The sequence below is a fragment of the Oncorhynchus mykiss genome, chromosome 21 (assembly GCF_057628025.1).
Source record: "Oncorhynchus mykiss isolate SJ-2025 chromosome 21, ASM5762802v1, whole genome shotgun sequence".
NCBI classification, from domain to species: Eukaryota; Metazoa; Chordata; class Actinopteri; order Salmoniformes; family Salmonidae; genus Oncorhynchus; species Oncorhynchus mykiss.
In genome coordinates, this window is record NC_143042.1 from 21757228 (window position 1) to 21784218 (window position 26991).

The 26991-nt window shown below is 44.3% G+C and overlaps 1 protein-coding gene across 9 annotated transcripts in view; it reads left to right on the top strand.

The window, feature by feature from the left end:
• Nucleotides 1-26991, top strand: part of LOC110500229 (striatin-interacting protein 1 homolog) — a 35215-nt gene extending 8224 nt beyond the window's left edge. For 2 of the 9 annotated variants that reach the window (XM_021577473.3, XM_021577472.3), the window contains exons 4-22: nt 4826-4960; nt 5197-5317; nt 14502-14570; nt 16450-16556; nt 18032-18159; nt 18479-18667; nt 19049-19099; nt 19958-20190; nt 20933-20998; nt 21138-21201; nt 21679-21750; nt 22163-22237; nt 22415-22512; nt 22688-22814; nt 24462-24562; nt 24820-24886; nt 25087-25191; nt 25374-25578; nt 26146-26991. In XM_021577473.3, coding sequence (XP_021433148.3) covers nt 4826-4960; nt 5197-5317; nt 14502-14570; nt 16450-16556; nt 18032-18159; nt 18479-18667; nt 19049-19099; nt 19958-20190; nt 20933-20998; nt 21138-21201; nt 21679-21750; nt 22163-22237; nt 22415-22512; nt 22688-22814; nt 24462-24562; nt 24820-24886; nt 25087-25191; nt 25374-25578; nt 26146-26399 — 2267 coding nt within the window. In that variant the 3' untranslated portion in view covers nt 26400-26991. Of the gene's footprint in view, nt 1-1624; nt 1697-4825; nt 4961-5196; nt 5318-14501; nt 14571-16449; nt 16557-17657; nt 17766-18031; nt 18160-18478; nt 18668-19048; nt 19903-19957; nt 20191-20932; nt 20999-21137; nt 21202-21678; nt 21751-22162; nt 22238-22414; nt 22513-22687; nt 22815-24461; nt 24563-24819; nt 24887-25086; nt 25192-25373; nt 25579-26145 lie in introns of those variants that run through there. The other 7 variants (XM_090214231.1, XM_021577474.3, XM_090214232.1 and 4 more) reach the window with 6 other exon arrangements.

Genomic DNA, 26991 nt, shown 5'->3' on the forward strand with positions numbered 1-26991 from the left:
GGTCATAATTTGTGCGTGTGCGTTCATTTTTTTTTCTAAAGCAGTGAGTGTGCCAAAGGGCTTTCTGACTCACCTTGAACACACTGTTTGTTTGCATACCCTCTGTGTTTGCCTGTTATTCTAGTGTTTACAGAGAGAGAGATGGATAGATAGAGAGAGAGAGTATGTAGAAGTGTAATGGAATGGATTCCCGCCCTAGTAATAGTCTTCAGAAAGAAAGTCTGAAAGAGGGAGAAGGACAGAGGGAAAGGGATAGAGGGTTGAGGGAGCTGATTAATTGACCGCTCCCAGGTGTAACGTTTCCCTTTTTCTGTGAGTGGTTCAGAGGGAGAGAAGGAACTGTTCTGCACAGTGGTGTGTGTGTCTGATTGCTTGTTCTAACCTGACACTTTCAGCTAGAGGTTTTGGGAGTAGGTGACACACACACACAGGAACACACACATCTTGCCAAACTCTGCTCTGCAACCGCTGTCTCTCTTAGCGCCACGACAAACCGAGCTGCCTTATCTATGCGCTGCAAAACCACAGCTAAACAGCCGTAGCTGACTGCTGTGACCAACTGTTCCGTATCATGAGCATTGTTATTATACAGCCGGTCGATTCTGTTTCATCTCCTAATGTGAATCATATTGACCGGGATGAATTGGACCGTGTCCATTTTGCTGATCTAATCTCCATACTCATTCAACCCCTCTCATATTCGCTGAAACTCTGCCCAGTTCGTTGCTGTACTGTCAAATGTGGTTGTGAACTTACTCCGCTTAGGAAGTTAGCGAAGTAAGCGGAGTAAGGAAGGTTCTTAATGAGTAATAATACATAATGTGTAGCTCCAGACATTCAGTTCCACAGAGCTTTATTGTCCACAAAGGGCAACTTTGTTGCATCTGCAGCACATTTACATGACTTAAGAGAACTAGGCTAGGTCTTGTCCTTCCCTACTCTGTTTCCCTAAAGCCAATAGGAATGAATGGGCGGATCAGTGGAAAGCTTGGCTGGCTGTCTGTGCTGCAGAGAGAGATAGGAGATGTGCTGTCTCTCTGTATCTGGGTTTAAAATATGTCAAACGGTGACCGGGCCCCTCATCAATGTTTTAACACATCTGCCAGACTGCCACTTTCCATCACTGCTAAATCTGTTATGCACCCATGTCCTCTGTGTCGCTACTCTCCACACACTTTTATCATAATGACCATTATCAGAGCACTTGTCAGCGCTGCGCATTAAAAGTTACATGGGATGAACTTTATACAGGGGAAGTTTTGTCAGAGTTAAAGTGCTTTCAGCAAGTATTCACACCCCCTCACGTTTTCCAAATGTTGTTGTGTTACAGCCTGAATTTCAAATGGATTAAAAGTTGATTTTGTGCCACAGTCCTACACACAATACGCCATGTCAAAGTGGAGTTATGTTTTTAGACTTTTTTTTTTACAAATTAATTAAAAATGAAAAGCTGAAATGTCTTGAGTCAATAAGTATTCAACCCTTTTATTATGGCAAGCCTAAATTACGTTCAGGTGTAAAACTTTGCTTAACATGTCACAAGTTGTATGTATAATAATAGTGTTAACATGATTTTTGAATGACTACCTAATCTCTGTTACTCACAAATACAATTATCTTTCAGGCCCAGCAGTGAATTTCAAACACAGATTCAACCACAAAGACTAGGGAGGTTTTCCAATGCCTCGCAAAGAAGGTAACCTATTGGTAAAAAAAATATATCTTTTTTTTTAAAGCAGACATTGAATATCCCTTTGAGCATGGTGATGTTATTAATTACACTTTGGATGGTGTATCAATGCACTCAGTCTCTGCAAAAATACAGGCCTCCTTCCTAACTTACAGTGGGGCAAAAAAGTATTTAGTCAGCCACCAAATGTGCAAGTTCTCCCACTTAAAAAGATGAGAGAGGCCTCTAATTTTCATCATAGGTACACTTCAACTATGACAGACAAAACGAGAAGAAATAAATCCAGAAAATCACATTGTAGGATTTTTAATGAATTTATTTGCAAATTATGGTGGAAAATAAGTATTTGGTCACCTACAAACAAAGCAAGATTTCTGGCTCTCACAGACCTGTAACTTCTTATTTAAGAGGCTCCTCTGTCCTCCACTCGTGACCTGTATTAATGGCACCTGTTTGAACTTGTTATCAGTATAATAGACACCTGTCCACAACCTCAAACAGTCACACTCCAAACTCCACTATGGCCAAGACCAAAGAGCTGTCAAAGGACACCAGAAACAAAATTGTAGACCTGCACCAGGCTGGGAAGACTGAATCTGCAATAGGTAAGCAGCTTGGTTTGAAGAAATCAACTGTGGGAGCAATTATTAGGAAATGGAAGACATACAAGACCACTGATAATCTCCCTCGATCTGGGGCTCCACGCAATATCTCACCCCGTGGGGTCAAAATGATCACAAGAACGGTGAGCAAAAATCTCAGAACCACACGGGGGGACCTAGTGAATGACCTGCAGAGAGCTGGGACCAAAGTAACAAAGCCTACCATCAGTAACACACTATGCCGCCAGGGACTCAAATCCTGCAGTGCCAGACGTGTCCCCCAGCTTAAGCCAGTACATGTCCAGGCCCGTCTGAAGTTGGCTAGAGAGCATTTGGATGATCCAGAAGAATATTGGAAGAATGTCATATGGTCAGATGAAACCAAAATAGAATGTTTTGGTAAAAACTCAACTCGTCGTGTTTGGAGGACAAAGAATGCTGAGTTGCATCCAAAGAACACCATACCTACTGTGAAGCATGGGGGTGGAAACATCATGCTTTGGGGCTGTTTTTCTGCAAAGGGACCAGACCGACTGATCCGTGTAAAGGAAAGAATGAATGGGGCCATGTATTGTGAGATTTTGAGGGAAAACCTCCTTCCATCAGCAAGAGCATTGAAGATGAAACGTGGCTGGGTCTTTCAGCATGACAATGATCCCAAACACACTTCCCGGGCAACGAAGGAGTGGCTTCGTAAGAAGCATTTCAAGGTCCTGGAGTGGCCTAGCCAGTCTCCAGATCTCAACACCATAGAAAATCTTTGGAGGGAGTTGAAAGTCTATGTTGCCCAGCAACACCCCCAAAACATCACTGCTCTAGAGGAGATCTGCATGGAGGAATGGGCAAAAATACCAGCAATTGTGTGTGAAAACCTTGTGAATACTTACAGAAAACGTTTGACCTCTGTCATTGCCAACCAAGGGTATATAACAAAGTATTGAGAAACTTTTGTTATTGACCAAATACTTATTTTCCACCATAATTTGAAAATAAATTCATTAAAAATCCTACAATGTGATTTTCTGGAATTTTTTATTTTATTTTGTCTGTCATAGTTGAAGTGTACCTATGATGAAAATTACAGGCCTCTCATCTTTTTAAGTGGGAGAACTTGCACAATTGGTGGCTGACTAAATACTTTTTTGCCCCACTGTAGTTGCCGGAGAGGAAGGAAACCACTCAAGAATTTCACCATGAAGCCAATGGCAACTTTAAAACAGTTAGAGATTAAAGGCTGTGTGATAAGAGAGAACTGAGGATGGATGAACACATCACTGAGTACCACTCTTCATATTTTCAAGCATGGTGGTGGCTGCATCATGTTATGGATATGCTTGTCAAAGACTAGAGTTTTTTTTTGGGGGGGGGGGGTTGTAAAGAAACGGAATAATAATCCTAGAGTAAAACTTGATTCAGTCTACTTTCCACTGGACACTGGGAGACGAATTCACCGTTCAGCAGGACAATAACCTAAAACATAAGGCCAAATATATACTGGAGTTAGTCACCAAGACGACATTGAATGTCCCTGAGTGGCCTTGTTACAGTTTAGACCTAAAACAACTTGAAAGTCTATGGCAAGACTGGTTGTCTTGCAATGATCAACAACCAACATGACAGAGCTTGAAAAATACAAATAAATAATAATGTGCAAATATTGTACAATCTAGGAATGCAAAGCTCTTAGACTTACCCGGAAAGACTCACAGTTATGTAAATTTATGTAAATGTGATATTTCTGTATTTCACTTTCGATACGTTTGCAAAAATGTAAAAAAATATATGTTTTCACTTTGTCACTATGGCGCAGTGTTTGTAGATGGGTAAAAATAATGATTTAATACATTTTGCATTCAGGCTGTAACACAACAAAGTGTGGAATAAGTATGAATACTTTCTGGAGGCACTACATGTCAGAATATGTCTACTAAAAGAGGGGAACTGACTAGCTATTTCAATTCCATTGATTATGATGTCCTACAAGAATCACGAGTTGAGGTAAAAAAAATAAAGGTCAGAAACATTCCTATTTATACACTCTTCTTCACTTTTAGGACTCAATCGCTCATAGCCTAGAAGTCAAAGGTGTTGTTGCCTTGATGTTGGATCCTGGCATTCTTTTCTCTTTAGTGAGCGTTCACAGTGGGTGATCAGTGATCAGTGTGTGTACTGCTATACCTGGCCAGGGCTGAAATAGCCTGCTGTGACCATGCATGTGAGCTGAAGCCAGGTCACTTTGACTCTGAGACCACTAGCTGCTCCTGGGTCAGTGTGAGTTTAATGACCAGAGCTGATCCCAGTCAATCTTTTGCAGGTGTGAGAGGGAGGGAGGGGGAGAGGGAGAAAGAGCAGACAAAGAAAAGAGAAAGTGAGAATAGAGAAGAAATAAGGTAGTGAGGGAATGGGAGAAGTAAGTGAATGGATAGAGTGAGCGAGAATAAGAGAGCGACAGACGTACAAGCTCGGTCACAAGGTCACACAAAGTCACCAAGACTGACCTGGTCTCTTTCACTCTGTCCCTGTCTCTCTGCAGTGCGGGGGAGGAGGTGGATTGAGCTGGGTCAGGAGCAGCAGAAGTCCTATGTGATGAGACTACTAGATGCTCTGGAGGTCACTGACCGGGACAAGAGGCTGAAGGTGGCCCGGGCCATCCTCTACCTGGCACAGGGTAATCATCATCACCGTCCCTGCACACTTCAAGATCATTTGCTTTGGCTGTAGCATATTTTGACATGCGTCTAAGAGATTAAGGGGATATTTAAATATTTCCTGTGCGATTTCTCTGACCAACATTTTCTCATGAAACAGAGGACATGTACAGTATATATGCTCGAGTCCTTCAGAGTCCGTTGAGAACGTTGTGTGGTGAGTGAGCATCTGAAACCTGCGTGTGGCGTTCCCCAGGGGTGTTTGACGAGTGTGACACGGACACGGACGTGATCCACTGGTCTCGCCACAACGTGTTCCTGCTGTATGACATGGGCATCTTCACCGCTCTCCTGGAGCTGCTGAGCATGGAGATGGAGTGAGTAGGACAACATTACTACAGTCGCTCCGTAACGCTGCCACAGCAGCCACAATGTCTCGTAATTACTGTATTATTGTGTTTCTCAACAAGCGTTAGCACCACTGTGGTTAGCGCTTACCTCCTCAGTGATTCACGGACCAATGCAGCTGTTTTTTTTAAATATCAATATCAAATCATTTACAGGGTGACAATTAAGTACCTTAATATTATTGTTTCCGATTTAAAATGGTCAAAAGGAACCAAAAATTGTTTCTTAGCAAAGGACAATTTCTCGAGCAAGAATTTTGCTAAGACTGTCTGGGAGAAGTCTGAGTGGGGAGGGGAAAACTGAAAACTAGCTGTTATTGGCAGAGAGGTTTGGAAATCTTTCTTAGTGGTTTATTAACTAATTTACTGCCTGGTGATGTCACCAGGCAGGCCTAAATTCCATCCCAACCAAAACAAGCTGAAATTTCAGGCAGCCTTTTTCAACAACTCTTACACTAAAAAGGCATCATCATTTGTTTTAAAAAATGTTTTATTTCACAGTATTATTCCAACCTCATAGGTTGGAAATGTATATAAAACACAGAAAAATCACGTGTTTGACTGCACTGGGCCTTTAATGCTACAGGGATGGTACACAATAGCATTCACCCTCCTTAGTTGTTAGCTGGAGTTGGAGAAAGAGATACAGTAAAATAAAGATATGAGGAAAGAGAGAGCTTCCCAAAGTTGCTTCCCAAAGTTGTCAAGTTGGCTGGATGTCCTTTGGGTGGTGGACCATTCTTGATACACAGGCTTGGAAAAAAACCAAGCAGCGTTGCAGTTCTTGACATAAACCGGTGCGCCTGTCACCTACTACCATACCCCGTTCAAAGGCGTTTAAATATTTTATCTTGCCCGTTCACCCTCTGAATGGTACACATACACAATCCATGTCTCAATTGTCTCAAGGCTTAAAAATCATTACTTAACCTGTCTCCTCCCCTTCATCTACACTGATTGAAGTGGATATAACAAGTGACTTCAATAAGGGATCATAGCGCTCACCTGGATTCACCTGGTCAGTCTCTGTCATGGAAAGACCAGGTGTTCCTAATGTTTTGTACACTCCGTACAATTTCAGGTGGGCTTTTCAAACAGCTCTTACACAAAAAGGGCATCACATAAGCGTACCCACTGTTCCTCTCTCCTCCGGAGTCATCTCCTCTGTGTCCTTCCTGCCTGAGGTCCCTCCTCTCCCTAATGGCAGATCTACTGCTGCCTCAGTACTTTAGGTCTCTACCACCCGCAGCCATTGACTAATCTGCCTAGTTGAAATGCCGTAGGTAGTTGCTGGTAGAGATGGTGCTGATTTTGGTATTTTATTAGGATCCCCATTAGCTGTTGCAAAAGCAGCAGCTACTCTTCCTGGGGTCCACAAAACATGAAACATAATACAGAACATCATTAGACAAGAACAGCTCAAGGACAGAACTACATACATTTTTAAAAAGTCACACGTAGCCTATATATCAATACACACAAACTATCTAGGTCAAATAGGGGAGAGGCGTTGTGCCGCGAGGTGTTGCTTTATCTGTTTTTGGAAACCAGGTCTGCTGTTTATTTGAGCAATATGAGATGGAAGGAAGTTCCATGCAATAAGGATATAATACTGTACGTTCTCTTGAATTTGTTCTGGATTTGGGGACTATGTCTGGTGGGATAAATGTGTGTGTCAGAGCTGTGTGTAAATTGACTATGCAAACAATTTGGGATTTTCAACACATTGTTTCTTATAAAAATAAGTGATGCAGTCAGTCTCAACTCTTAGCCAAGAGAGACTGGCATGCATAGTATTTATATCAGCCCTCTGATTACAATTAAGAGCAAAGCGTGTCACTCTGTTCTGGACCAGCTGCAGCTTAACTAGGTCTTTCCTTGCAGCACTGGACCACACGACTGGACAATAATCAAGATTAGACCAAACTAGAGCCTGCAGAACTTGCTTTTTGGAGTGTGGTGTCAAAAAAGCAGAGCATCTCTTTATTACGGCTATACCTCTCCCCATCTTTACAACCATTCAATCTATATGTTTTGACCATGACAGTTTACAATCTAAGGTAACGCGAAGTAATTTAGTCTCCTCAACTTGTTCAACAGCCACACCATTCATTACCAGATGCAGCTGAGGTCTAGCACTTATTGAATGATTTGTACCAAATACAATGCTCTAAGTTTTAGAGATGTTCAGGACCAATTTATTACTGGCCACCCATTCCAAAACAGACTGCAACTGTTAAGGGTTTCAGTGACTTCATTAGCTGTGGTTGCTGATGCATACAGTGGGGCAAAAACTTATTTAGTCAGCCACCAATTGTGCAAGTTCTCCCACTTAAAAAGATTAGAGGCCTGTAATTTTCATCATAGGTACACTTCAACTATGACAGACAAAATGAGAAAGAAAATCCAGAAAATCACATTGTAGAATTTTTAATGAATTTATTTGCAAATTATGGTGGAAAATAAGTATTTGGTCACCTACAAACAAGCAAGATTTCTGGCTCTCACAGACCTGTAACTTCTTATTTAAGAGGCTCCTCTGTCCTCCACTCGTTACCTGTATTAATGGCACCTGTTTGAACTTGTTATCAGTATAAAAGACACCTGTCCACAACCTCAAACAGTCACACTCCAAACTCCACTATGGCCAAGACCAAAGAGCTGTCAAAGGACACCAGAAACAAAATTGTAGACCTGCACCAGGCTGGGAAGACTGAATCTGCAATAGGTAAGCAGCTTGGTTTGAAGAAATCAACTGTGGGAGCAATTATTAGGAAATGGAAGACATACAAGACCACTGATAATCTCCCTCGATCTGGGGCTCCACGCAAGATCTCACCCCTCTAGAGCAGTGATGTTTTGGGGCTGTTGCTGGGCAACAGACTTTCAAGTCCCTGGCGGCGTAGTGTGTTACTGATGGTAGGCTTTGTTACTTTGGTCCCAGCTCTCTGCAGGTCATTCACTAGGTCCCCCCGTGTGGTTCTGGGATTTTTGCTCACCGTTCTTGTGATCATTTTGACCACACTGGGGGACCTAGTGAATGACCTGCAGAGAGCTGGGACCAAAGTAACAAAGCCTACCATCAGTAACACACTACGCCGCCAGGGACTTGAAAGTCTGTGTTGCCCAGCAACAGCCCCAAAACATCACTGCTCTAGAGGAGATCTGCATGGATCAATGGGCCAAAATACCAGCAACAGTATGTGAAAACCTTGTGAAGACTTACAGAAAACGTTTACAGAAAATTACAGGCCTCTCATATTTTTAGGTGGGAGAACTTGCACAATTGGTGGCTGACTAAATACTTTTTTGCCCCACTGTATGTAAACTTCCGACTTTAACTGTACATGCACACGCACATTCACAGACCGGCAGAGAGAGACACACACACACATTCACCAGAAATGTTAATTAATGAATACGCCATTCTCTCTCTCTTCCTTTCTACCTCCCACTTCCATCCCTCTTCGCCTCAGCGTAGGATATGAGGCACCTGCTGGCTCTTAGTGAGGGGGATAAGAGCAGAGAGAACAGGGTGAGAGCAGAGAGAAACAGATCACCGGCCTCTGATTCACACTTCAAATAGCTCACTGGCGAGGCGGCAAAGCCTTCAAGGCTTTGTTTCCTTCCTTTTTAGTCTTTGTGCTCCTCTGTCTGCTCCTGCCGCCTTTAGTCTTGGTCTCTTATCAACCTCTGCTTCTACGTCTTAGCCTTAGCAGGCAAGCAGCCGCCTCCTATTACTCTGTAGCACCTGTTAAGCTGCTGAGCAAACACACAGGGAATTTTCTGTCTATTTCTCCTCTGCTATTTATCCTGCCTGCACCGGTGTTCATTCTCAGTTGTGATAATTCTGTGTTTTCACTTCAACTTAAATAGAATCAGTCACATGCATCGTAAACAACTGGTATGGACTAACAGTTGAATGCTTACTTACGGGCCCTTCCAAACAGTGCAGAGAGAGGAAAAAATTTGAGAAATAATGAAAAAGTAAAACACATAATAATAATAATAATAATAATAATAATAATAATAATAATTAATAATAATAATAATAAAAGTAATGAGTAACGATAACTTGGCTATATACAGTCGTGGCCAAAGGTTTTGAGAATGACACAAATATTAATTTTCACAAAGTTTGCTGCTTCAGTGTCTTTTAGATATTTTTGTCAGATGTTACTATGGAATACTGAAGTATAATTACAAGCATTTCATAAGTGTCAAAGGCTTTTATTGACAATTACTTGAAGTTGATGCAAAGAGTCAATATTTGCAGTGTTGACCCTTCTTTTTCAAGACCTCTGCAATCCGCCCTGGCATGCTGTCAATTAACTTCTGGACCACACTGATGGCAGCCCATTCTTGCGTAATCAATGCTTGGAGTTTGTCAGAATTTGTGGAGTTTTGTTTTGTCCACCCGCCTCTTGAGGATTGACCACAAATTCTCAATGGGATTAAGGTCTGGGGAGTTTCCTGGCCATGGACCCAAAATATTGATGTTTTGTTTCCTGAGCCACTTTGTTATCACTTTTGCCTTATGGCAAGGTGCTCCATCATGCTGGAAAAGGCATTGTTCGTCACCAAACTGTTCCTGGATGGTTTTGAGAAGTTGCTCTCGGAGGATGTGTTGGTACCATTCTTTATTCATGGCTGTGTTCTTAGGCAAAATTGTGAGTGAGCCCACTCCCTTGGCTGAGAAGCAACCCCACACATGAAATGTCTCAGGATGCTTTACTGTTGGCATGACACAGGACTGATGGTAGTGCTCACCTTGTCTTCTCCGGACAAGCTTTTTTCCGAATGCCCCAAACAATCGGAAAGGGGATTCGTCAGAGAAAATGACTTTACCCCAGTCCTCAGCAGTCCAATCCCTGTACCTTTTGCAGAATATCAGTCTGTCCCTGATGTTTTTCCTGGAGAGAAGTGGCTTCTTTGCTGCCCTTCTTGACACCAGGCCATCCTCCAAAATGCCTTTGCCTCACTGTGCGTGCAGATGCACTAACACCTGCCTGCTGCCATTCCTGAGCAAGCTCTGTACTGGTGGTGCCCCGATCCCGCAGCTGAATCAACTTTAGGAGACGGTCCTGGTGCTTGCTGGACTCTCTTGGGTGCCTGAAGCCTTCTTCACAACAATTGAACCACTCTCTTTGAAGTTCTTGATGATCCGATAAATGGTTGATTTAGGTGCCATCTTACTGGCAGCAATATCCTTGCCTGTGAAGCCCTTTTTGTGCAAAGCAATGATGACGACACGTGTTTCCTTGCAGGTAACCATGATTGACAGAGGAAGAACAATGATTCCAAGCACCACTCTCCTTTTGAAGCTTCCAGTCTGTTATTCAAACTCAATCAACATGACAGAGTGATCTCCAGTCAACACTCGTCAACACATGATGTCAGCTGGTCTTTTTGTGGCAGGGCTGAAATGCAGTGGAAATGTTTTGAGGGATTCAGTTAATTTGCATGGCAAAGAGGGACTTTGGAATTAATTTCAATTAATCTGATCACTCTTCATAACATTCTGGAGTATATGCAAATTGCCATCATACAAACTGAGATAGCAGACTTTGTGAAAATGTATATTTGTGTCATTCTCAAAACTTTTGGCCACGACTGTACAAGGGGTACCAGTACCAAGTCGATGTGCAGGGGTACGAGATAATTGAGGTAGATATGTAAATATAACTAGGAATGTGAGTCAGACAAATGTATGCAAAAAGGGTCAATGCAGATGGTCCAGGTAGCTATTTGGTTAACTATTTATCTAACTATTTAGCCATGTTATGGCTTGGGGGCAGAAGCTATTCAAGGGCCTGTTGGTTCCAGACTTGGTGCATCGGTACCCCTTGCCATGCGGTAGCAGAGAGAACAGTATATGACTTGGATGCCTGGAGTCTTTGCCAATATTTAGGACCTTCCTCTGACACCGCCAGGTATAGAGTTCCTGGATGGCAGGGAGCTTGACCCCAGTGATATACTGGGCTGTACGCACTACACTCTGTAGCGCCTTGCGGTCGGATGCCAAGCAGTTGCCATACCAAGTGGTGATGCAGCCAGTCAAGATGCTCTCGGTGGTGAAGCTGTATAACGTTTTCAGGATCTGAGGGCCCATGCCAAATCTTTTAAGCCTCCTGAGAGGGAAGAGGTGTTGTCGTGCCCTCTTCACAACTGTTGGTGTGTTTGGACCATGATAGATCCTTAGTGATGTGGATACTGAGGAACTTGAAGCTCTTGATCTGCTCCACTACAGCCCCGTTGATGTGAATGGGGGCGTGCTCGGTCCTCCTTTTCCTGCAGTCCCTGATCAGCTCCTTTGTCTTGCTGATGTTGACGGAGAGGTTGTTGTCCTGGCATCACACTGCCAGGTCTCTGACCTCCTCCCTATAGACTGTCTCATCGTTGTCGGTGATCAGGCCTACCACTGTCATGTCGTTGGCAAACTTAGCATTTTGAGCGAACGCACAGTCATGGGTGAACATGGTGTACAGGAGGGGACTAAGCTTTCACCCCTGAGGTGCCCCCCGTTTTGAGGGTCAACGTGTCAGATGTGTTATTGCCTACCCTCACCACCTGGAAGTGTCCCATCAGGAAGTCTAGGATCCAGTTGCAGAGTGAGGTGTTCAGTTCCATTGTCCTTAGCTTAGTGATGATCGGTCCTGTGTGGCTTAGTTGGTAAAGCATGGCGCTTGGTAACACCAGGGTTGTGTGTTCAAATCCCATGGGGGACCAGTACGGAAAATACGAAAACGTATGCACTCACTACTGTTGGTTGCTTTGAATAAGAGCGTCTGCTAAATTACAGAAATGTAAAAAACTATGAGCTTGGAGGGCACTGGTGTTGAACCACATTCTCACGTAGGTGTTCCTTTTGTCCAAGTGGGAAAGGGCAGTGTGGAGTGCAATAGAGATTGCGTCATCTGTGGATCTGTTAATGAAGCCGGTGGCTGATGTGATGAACTCTGGAATTTGTTCCAGGACTCATCTGATGGCATTTTCAGTCTGTGCTAGTGAAACAGTTCTGTAGCTTAGCATTTGCTTCATTGGACCACTTCCGTCACTGGTACTTCCTGTTTTGAGTTTTTGCTTGTAAGCAGGAATCCGGAGGATAGAGTTATGGTCAGATTTGCAAAATGGAGGTAGAGCTTTGTATTTGTCTCTTTGTGTGGAGTAAAGGTGATCTAAATTTTTTTCTAGACAGGTGACATGCTGGTAAAAATGGATTTTAGTTTTCCTGCATTGAGATCACCAGCACTAGGAGCGCCGCTGTAGTGGCTGCGTAGATGCGGCAGTGAAGTCAGGCGCAGGAGAGCGAAAACTGATTTACGACGGTGTCGTTTAATATCCATAAACCACCGTCAACAGAACAATACAATACATGGGTCAAACAAAACCCAGTACATACCAGCATACCGTGCATAAGCACTACAAGAAACAATTACCGACAAGGACATGAGGGGGATCAGAGGGTTAAATACACAACATGTAATTGGTGGAATTGGAACCAGGTTGATGGAAGATGAGACAGAAACCAATGGAGAATGAAAAGTGAATCCGCGATGGCTAGAAGGTCGGTGACTTCGAATGCCGCCCCGAACAAGGAGAGGGACCAACTTCGGCGGAAGTCGCCTCTGGATGAGCATTTACTTGTTGACTTATGGATCTATACAGCTCATAGAGTGCGGTTTTAGTGCCAGCTTTGGTTTGTGGTGGTAAATAGACATCTACGAAAAATATAGGTAAGAACTCGCTTGGTAAATAGTATGGTCTACAGTTTATCGCGAGGTATTCTAATTCAGATGAGCAGAACCTCGAGACGTCCTTTAATATTAGAGATTGTTGTTGTTAACAAAGAGACACGCCACCCCACTTGAGCTTCCCCGATGTTACCATTCTGTCCTGCTGATGCATAGAAAAGGCACCTAGATTGAATCACTTTATCAAGGGGAAAACATTGGAACCGTTTCAAATTTTTACCACAGTATCCTTAACATGCCAATATTTTCTTTAGATCATCTTAGGAACTCATGGCAGGTTGAATTAGAGGTGCAGATGTCAGAGGAGAGCTGGGGGAACATATGGAAAACACTATATAAAGCCACTGCATGTAACCGAACAAGGGTTACATGTAGTTTCAATTCAAAGTACTAAATTTAAAAAAATGAGCCCTGATGAAAAGGAATAGCAGCTACGTGTTAGAGGCAGTGTGGACAAATAGGTACTTTATCTCACATTTTGGCAATGTCTGAAAATCTAGTCTTTTTGGTCTGAAATTCTCCATGTTATTCAGGACATCGCAGGTATTATTATTCAACGAGACCCATGTCATCTCCTTCTAGGTATTGTTCCTGTGGATACACTCCAATCCTCTCCACTTAAATTGATAGATCATCTTTTAGCATCAGAAAAGAAATGTGTAACAAAATGCTGGAAGAATGAACATGCACCCTCAGATATGTGGTTAGGACTACATGCTGACATGGAGAGAATTACATCAGTCTTGCAACAGAGGCAGCATAGGTATGAAGGTGTCTGATCAGAGTTCCTGATTTATGGGCTTTTTGTTTGTTTCTGTTTTTTGTGTGGCTTAATCCAATTGCCTTAGTAAAGGCAACAAAGATGAGCTGTGTATGTATGGTCCATTTTCTTTATGTGCTCTTTAATAAAAATGAATGTTTAAAGAAGAAAAGAAAAGCCACCTAGATTCATGTCATCCATGTCCTTGTTCAGCCAAGTTTCCGAGATGCATATTACAGTTCTTCAGGTCCCGTTGTTCTCCAGCGATTTGTACATTCGCCAATAGAATCAAATCAGTATGTCATGAGCTGCCGACTCGTTGAAGTAGGAATCTTCATCCAAATCGAGGTTACTGATCACTGTTCTGATGTCCGGAAGCTCTTTTCGGTCATAGGAAACGATTGCGGAAAACATTATGTACAAAAACAAATAAGATCTGTGCATAAAATGGCCGCTATACATTCCATCGACATTCTAGTCTTTGTCACTGCAGTTAGAGGTAATGAGAACTTCCTGACCCCATGACCTGACCAGGTCCTAGACATTAGCGATATCTCTAGTCTGTTGTGTTTAGCTGTGGTGTGGTATGATTTGTACTGTATGAATGTATTCTAAACTGCTTCTGTGTTCTCCTTTGCAGTAACAACCAAGCCTGCAGCAGCGCAGTGAGGAAACCTGCTATCTCTCTGGCGGACAGCACAGAACTCAGGTGAGCATCCTTCTACCGCACAATTTTTTACAGCAGTCCCCCAATCAGCCAAGCCAAGGTCTTTAACCCTACTCCTTCAGCAACCACTTGACACGTCACCAGCCCAGAGTCCCAAGTACCAGTTCAGCCCAGACTCTAAAGTACCAGTGTACCAGTGTCAATCCCTCACTGACTTCCATAGACTGATAATTACCTGTTCCTCCCATCGCATCTCTACCACTCTATCTAGGCAGCTCTATGTGTGCCTTCCCCAGTAATGATCTGCTATGAGAGCAGATCTGTCCTAATATCAATCAATCAATCAAATGTATTTATAAAGCCCTTTTTACATCAGCAGATGTCACAAAGTGCTATACAGAAACTCAGCCTAACACCCCAAACAGCAAGCAAAGCAAGCATGGTGGCTAGGAAAAACTCCCTAGAAAGACAGGAACCTAGGAAGAAACCTAGAGAGGAACCAGGCTCTGAGGGGTGGCCAGTCCTCTTCTGGTTGTGGAGATTATAAGAGTACATGGCCATTTAAGGCCAAATTGTTCTTCAAGATGTTCAAACATTCATCGATGACCAGCAGGGTATAATAATAATCAGTGGTTGTAGAGGATTCAACAGGTCAGTACCTCAAGAGGGTCAGTTGGCTTTTCATAGCAGAGCATTCAGAGGTCGAGACAGCAGGTGCGGTAGATCGAGAGAGAGTCAAAAACAGCAGGTCCGGGACAAGGTAGCACTTCCGGTGAATAGGTCAGGGTTCCCTAGCCACAGGCAGAACAGTTGAAACTGGAGCAGCAGCACGAGCAGGTGGACTGGGGACGGCCAGGAGTCAAGAGGCCAGGTTGTCCTGAGGCAAGATCCTAGGGCTCAGGTCCTCTGGGAGAGGAGGGAGAGAGAGCGATTTAGAGGGATCATACTTAAATGTACACAGGACATTTAAGTACATTTAAGTTCTCCACAGGAGAATTATACCAGATATAACAGACTGACCCTAGCCCCCCGTACATAGACTATTGCAAGATAGATACTGGAGACTGAGACAGGTGGGTCAGGGGACACTGGCCCCCGTCCGACGATAGCCCTGGACAGGGCCAACCGGGCAGGATATAACCCCATCCACTTTGACAAAGCACAGCCCCCACAACACTAGAGGGATATCAACAGACTACCAACTTACTACCCTGAGACAAGGCTGAGTATAGCCCACGAAGATCTCCTCTTGGGTCAGAGGCAGAGAATCCCAGTGGAGAGAAGGGAGTCGGCCAGGCACATACATCAAGGGTGGTTCATCTCTCCAGTAACTTGCTGTTGACCTTCACACCCCTGGGCCAGACTACACTCAATCATAGGACCTACTGAAGAGATGAGTCTTCAGTAATAACTTAAAGGTTGAGACTGAGTCTGCGTCTCTCACATGGCTTGGCAGACCATTACATAAAAATTGAGCTCATTTGGAGAAAGCCCTGCCACCAGCTGTTTGCTTAGAAATTCTAGGGACAATAAGGTGGGAAGCCAAATAACACGTCCTAATAGCTTGTAGAAAATGGAGGCCATTATGGCTTGTTTTCCATCTAGATCAAGGCGTTAATGCACCGGACACTGCCTCGCTAATGTTGTATAATTACTGTAGGGTTATTTAGGCTGATGCAATAGCTAGGCAAGTGCATATGGAAAGGTGTGCAACAATATTAAGTATGCGCACACACACTTACAGATTCACGCATACAAACTACACATAGGCAGGCATACTGTATTGTATTGTATGACTGTACTGACACACAGTCATGTTTTTGGAGTGGAGAGCTGTTCTACCTTGGTACAGACTATTTGTCTTGATGCATGCATGCATACACCTGTTCATTCTGACCTCTGACCTCTCGTGTTCCACTAGGGTCTTGCTAAGCATCATGTACCTGATGGTGGAGACCATCCGTCTGCAGACAGAGGATGACAGGCCAGAGTGGAGAACTGCCAGAGAGGCCTTCAAGACTGAACTGGGTTTGTGTGTGTGTGTGTGTTTGTACGTGTGTATTTGTGTGTGCAGTGTAAGACTTTTCTTTCATTTCAACAGTAAAACACGGTGAAATACACAGTAAAATACCTTAAATGTGTTTTACAGAATTAATTATGGTGCATTGTGGGTTAATGTTGTAAGTGGGGAAAGAGTCTCTAGCTCATTAACAGACTGTATGTTAATGTGTGCCTTCTAAGAGGCTATATTTGTTGCACAGGTGAGTGAGAATGCTGTACTCCCCCAGAATACAGTAATATACTGTATATAAGGAATTCTTCAAACCTTGTCCTGTAAATCGCCAGTAATTTACTGGCCAATTGCTGCCAGTAATTGACTGTAATTCAGAAAACACTACTAAAACACTACCATACTGTATTTTTGGAGCGCCGAAAAACCTTTTGACCAATAGTGGGTGCATAGTATTGTTGTGTCTTTTAAGAGGCTATATTTGTTGTGCCCTTTAGTGAGAATGCTGTACGAATTGAACTGATATGTGGTAGTGGTTCCCTGACAATGAAATGTGTGTGTATATAGGGAACAGATCAGCGTTAGCCTGGCTGACGTGACCCACGTGACGACACGGCTCGAGAGCTGGTGTCTGCTAGACTAGATCAGAGTGGCAGCGGATCTTTAATGGTTGAATATTTCACCATGTCCATTTGATTTGTTTTTCCCTGTAATCACGGACCGTTTGGAAGCCTTTGATTAGGCCTCTAGAAGTGCAAGTGATATGAAACGCCTAGTGTTCATTAATATGCTGTAATATACAAATGCCTAGCAGCCAACCTTCGTGCTCCAATCCCTTGTAATTACAGTAAATTGCTGCAATAATTACTTTCTTACAGTTTCTTAGTCACCTTTTACAGTATTGTACTGTGTTTAATTGCTTTGACATTAGAGTCATTTACAGGAAGCTGGCATCAAGTTGCCCTGAATAGCTCAGTAATGTATTGACACTATCCAGTAATAGTCAAATATATATCATAAGATATCTTGTTTTAATTACAATTATTTTGAAGACCAGTATACTTTACTGAAAATATTTTTGTAGTTAAAGGTTACAGATACTTTTTACATGCTATGACTTTGTGTTTTTTTTCTTTCTTCTCAACCTTGGTTGAATGCAAGGTGCTAATGTCAAGAGTGCCTGCTAAATGACCAAAATGTAAATGAAAACTTGCAAAGACCACTGGGTAATTACGGAAATATACTGTAATTGGTACTGTAATTTAGATTACAGTAACTGACTTGGTACTGTAAATTAGATTACAGTAACATTTTTGGTACCATAAAATGGATTACAGTACATGGCTGTACTGTAAAAGAAAGTACAGTAACTTATGGCCAATTGCTGCCAGTAAGCTACTGTAAATTATACAGGAAATGTTTTTGTGTGTGCGCCATGTGTGTACTGTAGGTGTGTGCTGGCTGTTGACCCTTTCCTCTCCTCTAACCTCAGGTTCTCCTCTGTACAACGGAGAGCCATTTGCCCTGCTGCTCTTCACCATGGTGACCAAGTTCTGCAGTATGAACGCTCCACACTTTCCCATGAAGAAGGTCCTGCTGCTGCTCTGGAAGACCATCCTGGTCAGTAAGCTACAGCACCAAAACCATCGCCTGTCCCTTTAGTAGGCTGGGCCGCTTCGCAACGGAGACATTTCATCCAACCGTTATGTTATCGTCCATTGTGCATTCAAAACTCTCGTTAGAAGGACGTTAGAATGTTACGGTAGTGTCAGGCTCGACTAGTTCCACAGTGGATTTGACAGGCTTGGAAAACGAGGTTTGCCAATGTCTGCATAGAGCTCTGTGCATGTGTGCTCAGGGACATCTCTATGGCTTTCTGTGTCCACCTGTCTCTGTGTGTATGTGTCTGTCTCAAACTCTGTGTGTGTCTGTGTTACAGTTCACCATGGGGGGCTTTGAGGAGCTCCAGGAGATGAAGGTTCGAGGCAGAGAGAGGCTGAGCCTGCCCCCCCTGCCTGAGGACAGCATCAAGGTGGTCCGGAGCATGAGGGCAGCCTCTCCTCCAGCCTCGGCAATGGAGCTCATCGAGCAGCAACAGCAGGCCAAGAGAGGACGCCGCAGCCGCAGGGTACGTATTCTACCTTCTATCACGCACATACTGCTCACACACTGTTCCTGGCGCTTTTCACATGCGCAACACCTCTGCGTTAGACTCGACTGAATACACACCCGATGTGCTCTAACAGTGAGCCTAACTGAACCCTGCGGTCACAGAGGGCATGGTGCGTGAGGCTAACAAGCATTGATTGCTGGCCTGGCTGTGGCAGCAGGAAATGTGAATTAGGAACCATGTGCACACCAGCTGTGTACTGTGTTCCCCTGCCAGCGGAGTGAATGACACGTTTTGTTCTTTTAACTTTTTCCTCTAATCTCCACTGTGCTGTTTTTAGACTAGAGCTCTGACTTCACCAGACTCTCAACCGCCCTCCTTTTCCGTGTGTCCCTGCAGAGTGCCTTTGTTGATAGCTTGGAAGGAGACAGTCCCTTTCCCAAGAAGCAGGTCTTTACCCACTTTCCCTCTGCATTTTCTCTGCCTCAGGCTGGTTCTTGCACCTTCTATTCCTCCACTTCTTTAGTCTCCTCTTCTCTCTCTCCTCTTCCTCGTATTCTTTCTCCTCTTCTTCCTCCATCTCCTCCTTGTCCTCCTCCTCTCCCTCCTCCTCCTCTCCCCCCTTCTTTTTCTCCTCCTTCACTGCGTTCTGCCCTGTATGGGGTGGGTGGGTACGGAGGCAGGGCTGGCTGTGGTCATTGAGGTCACATGACTGGAGCCTTCCTCTAGCCTCGATCTCCACTGAGTTGTTTTTCCCTCCATATTATCACTGTTTACAACAATTCACTGCAGCTTCTTTCCCACCACAGAGCCAAATGGCTTGTTCTTCATGGGATACGAGTCATATAATTCTATGCTGGTCACACTGCTTCCGTCCCCTCTGTTGCTCTCCTCACCACCACACACCTAACGACTAGTTGCTACCAGCACACCACCGTAGGTTACATTGCACTGGCGTTTCGCTGCTGTTGAATGCAACCCCCTCTCTGCTTGATGCTTGTTGCATTGATGATGCCTCAGTCATTCTTTGAATCCATAGACGTGGCATGAGATTACTGGGTTTGTGTTGTATGACTGATATGGTTGTAAGTGGAATGTTGGTTAACACTTGAATATGGAGTCGGGCCCAAACGTTCCTCTGTTTGTTTTTTTTACTGGGAGTTTATGTAACCTTTTGTCTTGGAGTGCAGCCTTACGGTTGGTAAATCTGAGTATTGCTTGTGGTTGAAGTGGGAAGCCTTGGCCTAACCCTGTGTGTGTGAGGGGACGGCCTCTTTTATGCCCCCTGCTGGTTGTTCTGGGTTCCAGCCCCTGGTAAAGCAGGACAGCCTAGACACGTACAACGAGCGAGACCCCTTTAAGAACGACGACGCACGAGACGAGGAGGAGGACGGCGAGGAAGCCGACAGTGGCATCGAGGGCGAGGTGGACCCCCTGGACAGTGATGTCATCATCCAGCCACCACCCCCACCGCCCCCGCTCAGACCCCCCACTGAGAGAGCGTCCCTACCCAAGGGTCTGCCCTGGGCCCCCAAAGTCAGGTAAGACTGGGAGGCCCAGTTCCAAACAAACCTCTAGCCCCTTGCCATAACTCTTAACCCTTCTGTGTTTCCAAATCTGAAAGGATTGGATGGGTGTAATATAGCTGAGACTCCCCATTCAAAATAAAAAGTTCAGACTGGTTTCTAGTTTTGTTATTCTACACACTCATGCTGCTGATAGTGCCCCCTCTGTTCAGGAGAACTCAAAGTAACCCACCTCAGTCACTCAAACAGTAACAGCCTGGTCCCTCGCAAGATGGCCTCCGTCTACACAGTTATGTGGATAAGTCCGAGAGGGCAGAGGACGACAGGGGAGGCAAGGAAAGGACGGCCTCGAACCGACCCAGTCTTAGCTCTTATCATCCTCTACTCATTATCTGTAAACTCATGCATTATTCACCCCAACGTGTGTGTGTGTGTGTGTGTGTGCGCAACCTTGAACCATAGCGTAATGCTGAGATAATTTAGCACGAGGCGGAATTCCAGATCCCAATATCGAACAGAGGCAGCATCGAGCGTGACTGATGAGGCTTTAAGCATGAGATGCATCATCTGCTTAGCAGCTGTATGTCTTTGATCAGTCTGTTTGGATAGTATCGCTACAAGCCCGGGAAGCCAGGTTAGGAAACACAGTAGGTCTAGTAGTGTGATCAGTGAGAAGGTGGATCACAGACTGGGGGTTAGTGAGGGGCAGCAGGCTTCAGGTGATTTGAGATGTCTGTCCGTGTGTGTGTCTCGACAGAGAGAAAGACATCGAGCACTTCTTGGAAACCAGCAGGAACAAGTTCATCGGCTTCACTCTGGGAAAGTGAGTGTCAATATCCCTGTGTACCATCTGAAAGGCTCGCTCCGTGTAGTCCACTGTCATGTGTGGTCATAGTTATTGCAGTGCCAGTGAATGTTATCTCTCTGTTGCTGTGCTGAGTGGTGTTATGTTTGTTTTCTAGTGACACAGAGACACTAGTCGGTCTTCCTAGACCCATACACGAGAGTGTGAAGACCCTTAAACAGGTAAGGAGAGAAATCAGTCTTATCATTCCTCCTCTATCCTCTCCTCCTCCTCCTCCTCCTCTCAATACCTCCATCCCTCTCTCTCCACCAGGATCGAGTGTTACACTGGCGATGAAGTATTGAAGTTTATTTGACCAGCTAGTCAATATCCCTGGACATTGACATCCCACTTAGAAATCAATTGTGTGTTTTAACTGACTGTGAAACACCTTTACACCGAGGAACACCCTTCTGTGTGTCAATCTGTGAAGTCTAATTAACGCCCGTTAAAAGCCTCTTCTGTTTACACATCGGGTGCTGCCTGACAAGTGATAGTCAGAAATACTACAGTATATCGCCATGTTGAAGTTTCATTGAAAAAGTGTGAAGTGGAATAGAACGGAATGGATTGTGGTAATAAAGTGCTTTGCGCTGATTCTCATAGGGCTTTATATCGTATTGTGGTGCAGTATAGGCTAACGCATAATTTCCCTCCAGCACAAATATGTCTCTATAGCCGAGATGCAGATCAAGAGGGAAGAGGAGCTTCAACAGTGCCCCATGACCCTGGTGAGTGACGCTTCTTACTGTTGACTTTATATGAAGTGACAGGAACTCCTCTCTTTGAATGAGTTTAACGCTAGGCTAAAACAAAACTGGACAATGAAGTTGGGGGGCTGGCAATGTTTTGACTCCTAGTTGCACCACACACCTCTACCAAAGCATCATGTCTGCTCAATGTCTACATTTTATATTTTTTAACTGTCGTGCTTTATCGTTTATGCTGTAAGTGCGTCTTTGCAATGAAACTTTTCGTTTCCATTTTGGCCGGGTCTCTCTTGAAAAATAGATTTTTAATCTCAATGAGACTAACCTGGTCAAATAGAAATCTGACCCTTCATTTTCTAAGTGTTGGAACAGGGCTTTGTGAGTGGAAACAAGATGAGTATATGTGTAACTCATATTGTGTTGTGTTGGTCAGGGAGAAGAGGATGTGGATGAGACACCCACAGAGATCCTGTATCTGGGAATGCTTCCTAACCTGTCTCAGTATGTGGTGAGGACATCTACCATTCTATTCTGCTCAAACAAGACACTTCACATGGCATCGTCTTACTTTGCATCTTGAAAATCATGCCTGCACTGTAGATTTTTACTAAGTATTTGCTGTCTAGACCTGTCATGTTTCCGAGCTGAGAGGTTGAAAGCTAAAAACCCACATTGTATTTATCAGATTGCCCTTCTGAAGCTGCTGCTGGCTGCAGCACCTACCTCCAAGGCCAAGACGGACTCCATCAATATACTGGCTGATGTGCTGCCAGAGGAGATGCCGTGAGTGTAATAGCCTTGTGCCTCTCCTTGTTCCCTCATAGTCATCTTTGCGGTTCAGGCTTAAGTTGGAAATGAATTTAGTTTGTTCAGAAATAAAGTCAATGACTATAGTTTTGTCATGTCAAGGGAAGTTGTTGCTATGAATCACATAAGGTGTGTGTGTGTGTGATGGCAGAATCACGGTCCTCCAGAGCATGAAGCTGGGTATTGACGTGAACAGACACAAGGAGATCATTGTCAAGGCCATCTCTGCACTTCTGCTCCTGCTGCTCAAGCACCTGAAACTCAATCACATCTACCAAGTAAGCCACCTACCACCACATTCTGTCTTTCTTTCTCTCTACCTCTCTCTCTTTCTCTGTTTCCCACCTTTCCAGCCTCACACACCAGGTCACCTCTATCTCTTGCTCTCCATCCCTTCCTCTCTCCCCCTCTCCTCCACCCCTTCAGGTCTGCTGCTGCTCTCTCGCTCTCATATCTCTTCCAGTGGTGTAGTGGAGGGCAAGTAAACGCAGTTTAACCATTTTTGCAGAAAAATGCATTGAAAGTATAGAAAGCATGACTTTTTTCACCACGACCCGGCGATCAGTTTACCCAACATTTTTTTTTGAACCCCTACATCACTGGTCTTCCCCCCACACACACACACACACACCTTTCACACCCTCACACACTAGGTCAGCCTCCACTCTCTCTCTTCTCCCAGCCCTCCACATTCACCACCACATTTCTCTCTCTTTATCTCCTCTCCCTGCCCCCACCCCTTTGGCTCCTGGCAGCCTATAGACAGATCCTGCACTGGAATGAGAGGCACACAGTCAAAGGTTCATACGTCTCCCCGCACGAGGAGAAGGCGATGGATAGAGGGAGGCAGAATAGAGAGAGGAGAAATACCATCAGACAAGAAATGGGCACATAGCAGCACTATACATCTTCCAAAATGCAAAATCTGAGCTCCCTCCAGAATCTGCTCTTGTAAAGGATTATAATTGCGATTTCTGGGGGCGATTAGCTTATCTTCTTCCTACTACTGCTTCTCTCTGAGAGGAGCGAGTGTGTCTCTCTTCAGCACACAAAATCACTCCCCTTAAAAAAGGGATTGGTTCAATATTTACTGTTTGGCAGCACCACCACTAGTGATAGGTAGTGAATCCTCTTCACAGAGAAATGGAGCATCTGCTCTTTTGAGAATAGTGTGCTTATACCTGGCTGCATCCCATACCTTGCAGCAGGTCAGGACTATTCTGTCAAATCCTACATGAACAAGGAGCTTAGTTCCCCATTTTTAAAAGGATGATAGATGAAACATAGCTGGATGTAAAATTATAGTAGCGCCATCTACTGCCCAAAATGATTACTTTCACTTTTATTTCCTACTACCAGCTGTCAAAATGAAGCTTGTTACAAAGATGTATTAATGCAACTGCAGAACCCAGCTGAGTGAAAGGGTTTGAGTCTGCCTATGGCTCCTATCCTGCTGGCTCTTAGACGGCCGTGGCGCAGCGCTGAGTAACTTTAGGGAGCGCAGATTGGCTAAATCCTCTTATTGGAACCCCCGTCGTGAGAGTGGAGAGGGGTTGTCATTTCAGAGTGTCTTTTACACCCCAAAAATCGGACGATGGAATGCTTTGAATTCATAATCATACAGCAGTAATAGTACTTGTGCTAATAAAATGTGGTCTTGAACATTCTTTTGATGATAGTAAACGATTCCATAGAATGAATACAAGAGGAGGAATTGGTCTTTTCCTGAACTCCGCAGGCTGCTCATAAAATATGAATTTTTCCTTATTAGGAATTAAAGGGCTATTGTGACTTAGTGCTTTATCTGGTCCTCCATGGTTCCTGTGCACTAAAGACAGTCAGTGACTTTGCAGTGACCTTGTACTTCCTGTCTCTCTCTCTCTCTCTCTCTCTCTCTCTCCCCCCCCCCCCCCCCCCCCCCCCAGTTTGAGATTGTCTCTCAACACCTGGTGTTCGCTAACTGCATCCCACTCATCCTCAAGTTCTTCAACCAGAACATCCTGTCTTACATCAGTGCCAAAAACAGGTATGATTCGCTGACTACCACTTAGTTTCTGCCACAGTGCCAGAGGTGCATCGGCACCCACATAAAGGCATGGCTTCCGTCTGCCAGGTATGTGTTTCCTGCTCATAAAAGACGTGGAGGTGCCAAAACACAAGGGGTTCAGGTGTGGATGGTAAAATGTGTCTCTCAATGACAGGTGTAACACCACTGTTGACAGAAAGATAGGCTGTAAATAATCTTGTGTGTGTGTGTGATATCTCTGTGTGCTCTCATTGTAGTATATGTGTGCTGGACTTCCCTCACTGTGTGGTCCACGAGATGCCTGAGCTCACGGCTGAGAGCTTGGTGAGTCCAGATCACAAACCCATGTGTTTACATCAGACTGTTCGAATGTTAAAGACCTGGCTATGGGCTTATCTGTTGGCTGTGATTAGACACTGGCCGTGTCTGGCTACCCCGTCCTAAATAGTAGGCCGTTATATACAGTATGTGTCCTTTGTGGGCGTTTCAATTCTCCTAACCCTTTCTTTTTCCTGTGATTGTAGGAAGCTGGAGACCGTAATCAGTTCTGCTGGCGTAATCTCTTCTCCTGCATCAACCTGCTGAGGATCCTCAACAAGCTGACTAAGTGGAAACACTCCAGGACCATGGTGAGAGAGACCTGAATAATGTGTCCCTTATTCAGTGCCCACTTGTAGAACCTATCAGATCCTTTCAGATCTACAAGAGTGCCTAGGGTGTACAGGCTAGTGGACCGTTTTGAAGTCAGACTTGTCGGGACACTTTTGAGATGCACTGTGTCCTTCCCTTCCACCACCTCCTCCTCTCTCAGATGCTGGTGGTGTTCAAGTCTGCTCCCATCCTGAAGAGGGCGCTGAAGGTCAAACAGGCCATGATGCAGCTGTATGTCCTCAAGCTGCTCAAGATCCAGACCAAGTACCTGGGCCGCCAGTGGAGGAAGAGCAACATGAAGACCATGTCAGCCATCTACCAGAAAGTACGACACAGGCTCAATGACGACTGGGCCTATGGCAACGGTAAGATGCAAATAAAGTTTTGAACGCATACCTGAAGTCAAGTCTTAATTCACTGGTGTGTAGGAGATGTGAAAGCTATGCAACGAATCAGAATGTGATGTTGAATGTGAATGTAACAATGTAGGTACATACTATATGCCTTTGATTAGGATCTCCGTAACTGAAAGTCCAATCACCCAACTACTGTAAGATAGCCCGGTAGCTAGGCCGGTATCTGTTGCCATAGTAACCAAACCAGGAGCCAGTTTAGAGGTTAGAGGCCCTCAAAGAAAAAGAGACGACCTGTCCGTCATCACATGTCTCAGGTTCTATTCTCAATGGACCAGATAGACTGAGAGAGATCCCTTGGTCCCTCAAGTCCCTCTGCTGAAAATTGCAATCCTAGACTTGACTCTTTTCTCTGTATTGATTGATTATTGAGGTCTAGCTGTCCTTTAACAACAGTATAACATGTGTATTCCAAACAGAACATCGACAGAGGCAATGGAAAGGGTTATGTGGTGCTGTTCATCAAGTTAATAGACCTGCGAATAAAACTCTGCTGTTAATTGTTCTTTTGTCCTCCAGATATCGACGCGCGGCCGTGGGACTTCCAGGCGGAGGAGTGCGCCCTGAGGGAGAGCATCGAGAAGTTCAACAGCCGTCGCTACGACAAGAACCAGAACGGCGAGTTCGCCCCGGTGGACAACTGCCTGCAAAGCGTTCTGGGCCAGCGTGTTGAGCTGCCGGAGGACTTCCACTACAGCTATGAAATGTGGTTGGAGAGAGAGGTGTTTTCACAGCCTATCCAATGGGAGGGTCTACTACAACAGGCCCGGTGAAGGGGGAGGACACGCATACCAGGGACACAAGCCTACGACTACTGTGATCTTCATGTAAATATGTGGCAGAAATAGAACATCTGTTTTGTAATCACCTGTATCCATGCAGAAATTGTACAGTAACGGTATAGACAGTAATAATGATGTCATGGCAACTTGGCAGGAACAGGCTCTTACAGTACAACTATGTGGAATACTGTGATTATTATGTTAGTCACGACAACCAATCCAACCACTATGTCCACTATAACTATAACCACCAGTACATTTTTCCTCACTCAATTTGGTTCGCCTCTGTGCTTTGTGGAATAATGAATTTTATATCCATGGCATGTCCTCTTTTTTTTATTTATGAAGATGTACATTTGAAGTACTGGCACTATGTTTAGTTTATGTTGTAATGTTTTACATGTGTATTTATTCATGATCGCAGCCATTATGTTTCCGTATGTAAATCTCATAGCTGCAGATGATATTGTGCTTGATAATTCTAGAAAGAAAATGCCTATTTGTAAAGAAAGTACTGTGTATTAACAGGCGAATGATTAAGTACCTTACTGTGATTGTTTTCAATTAAAATAGCAAAGGGGAA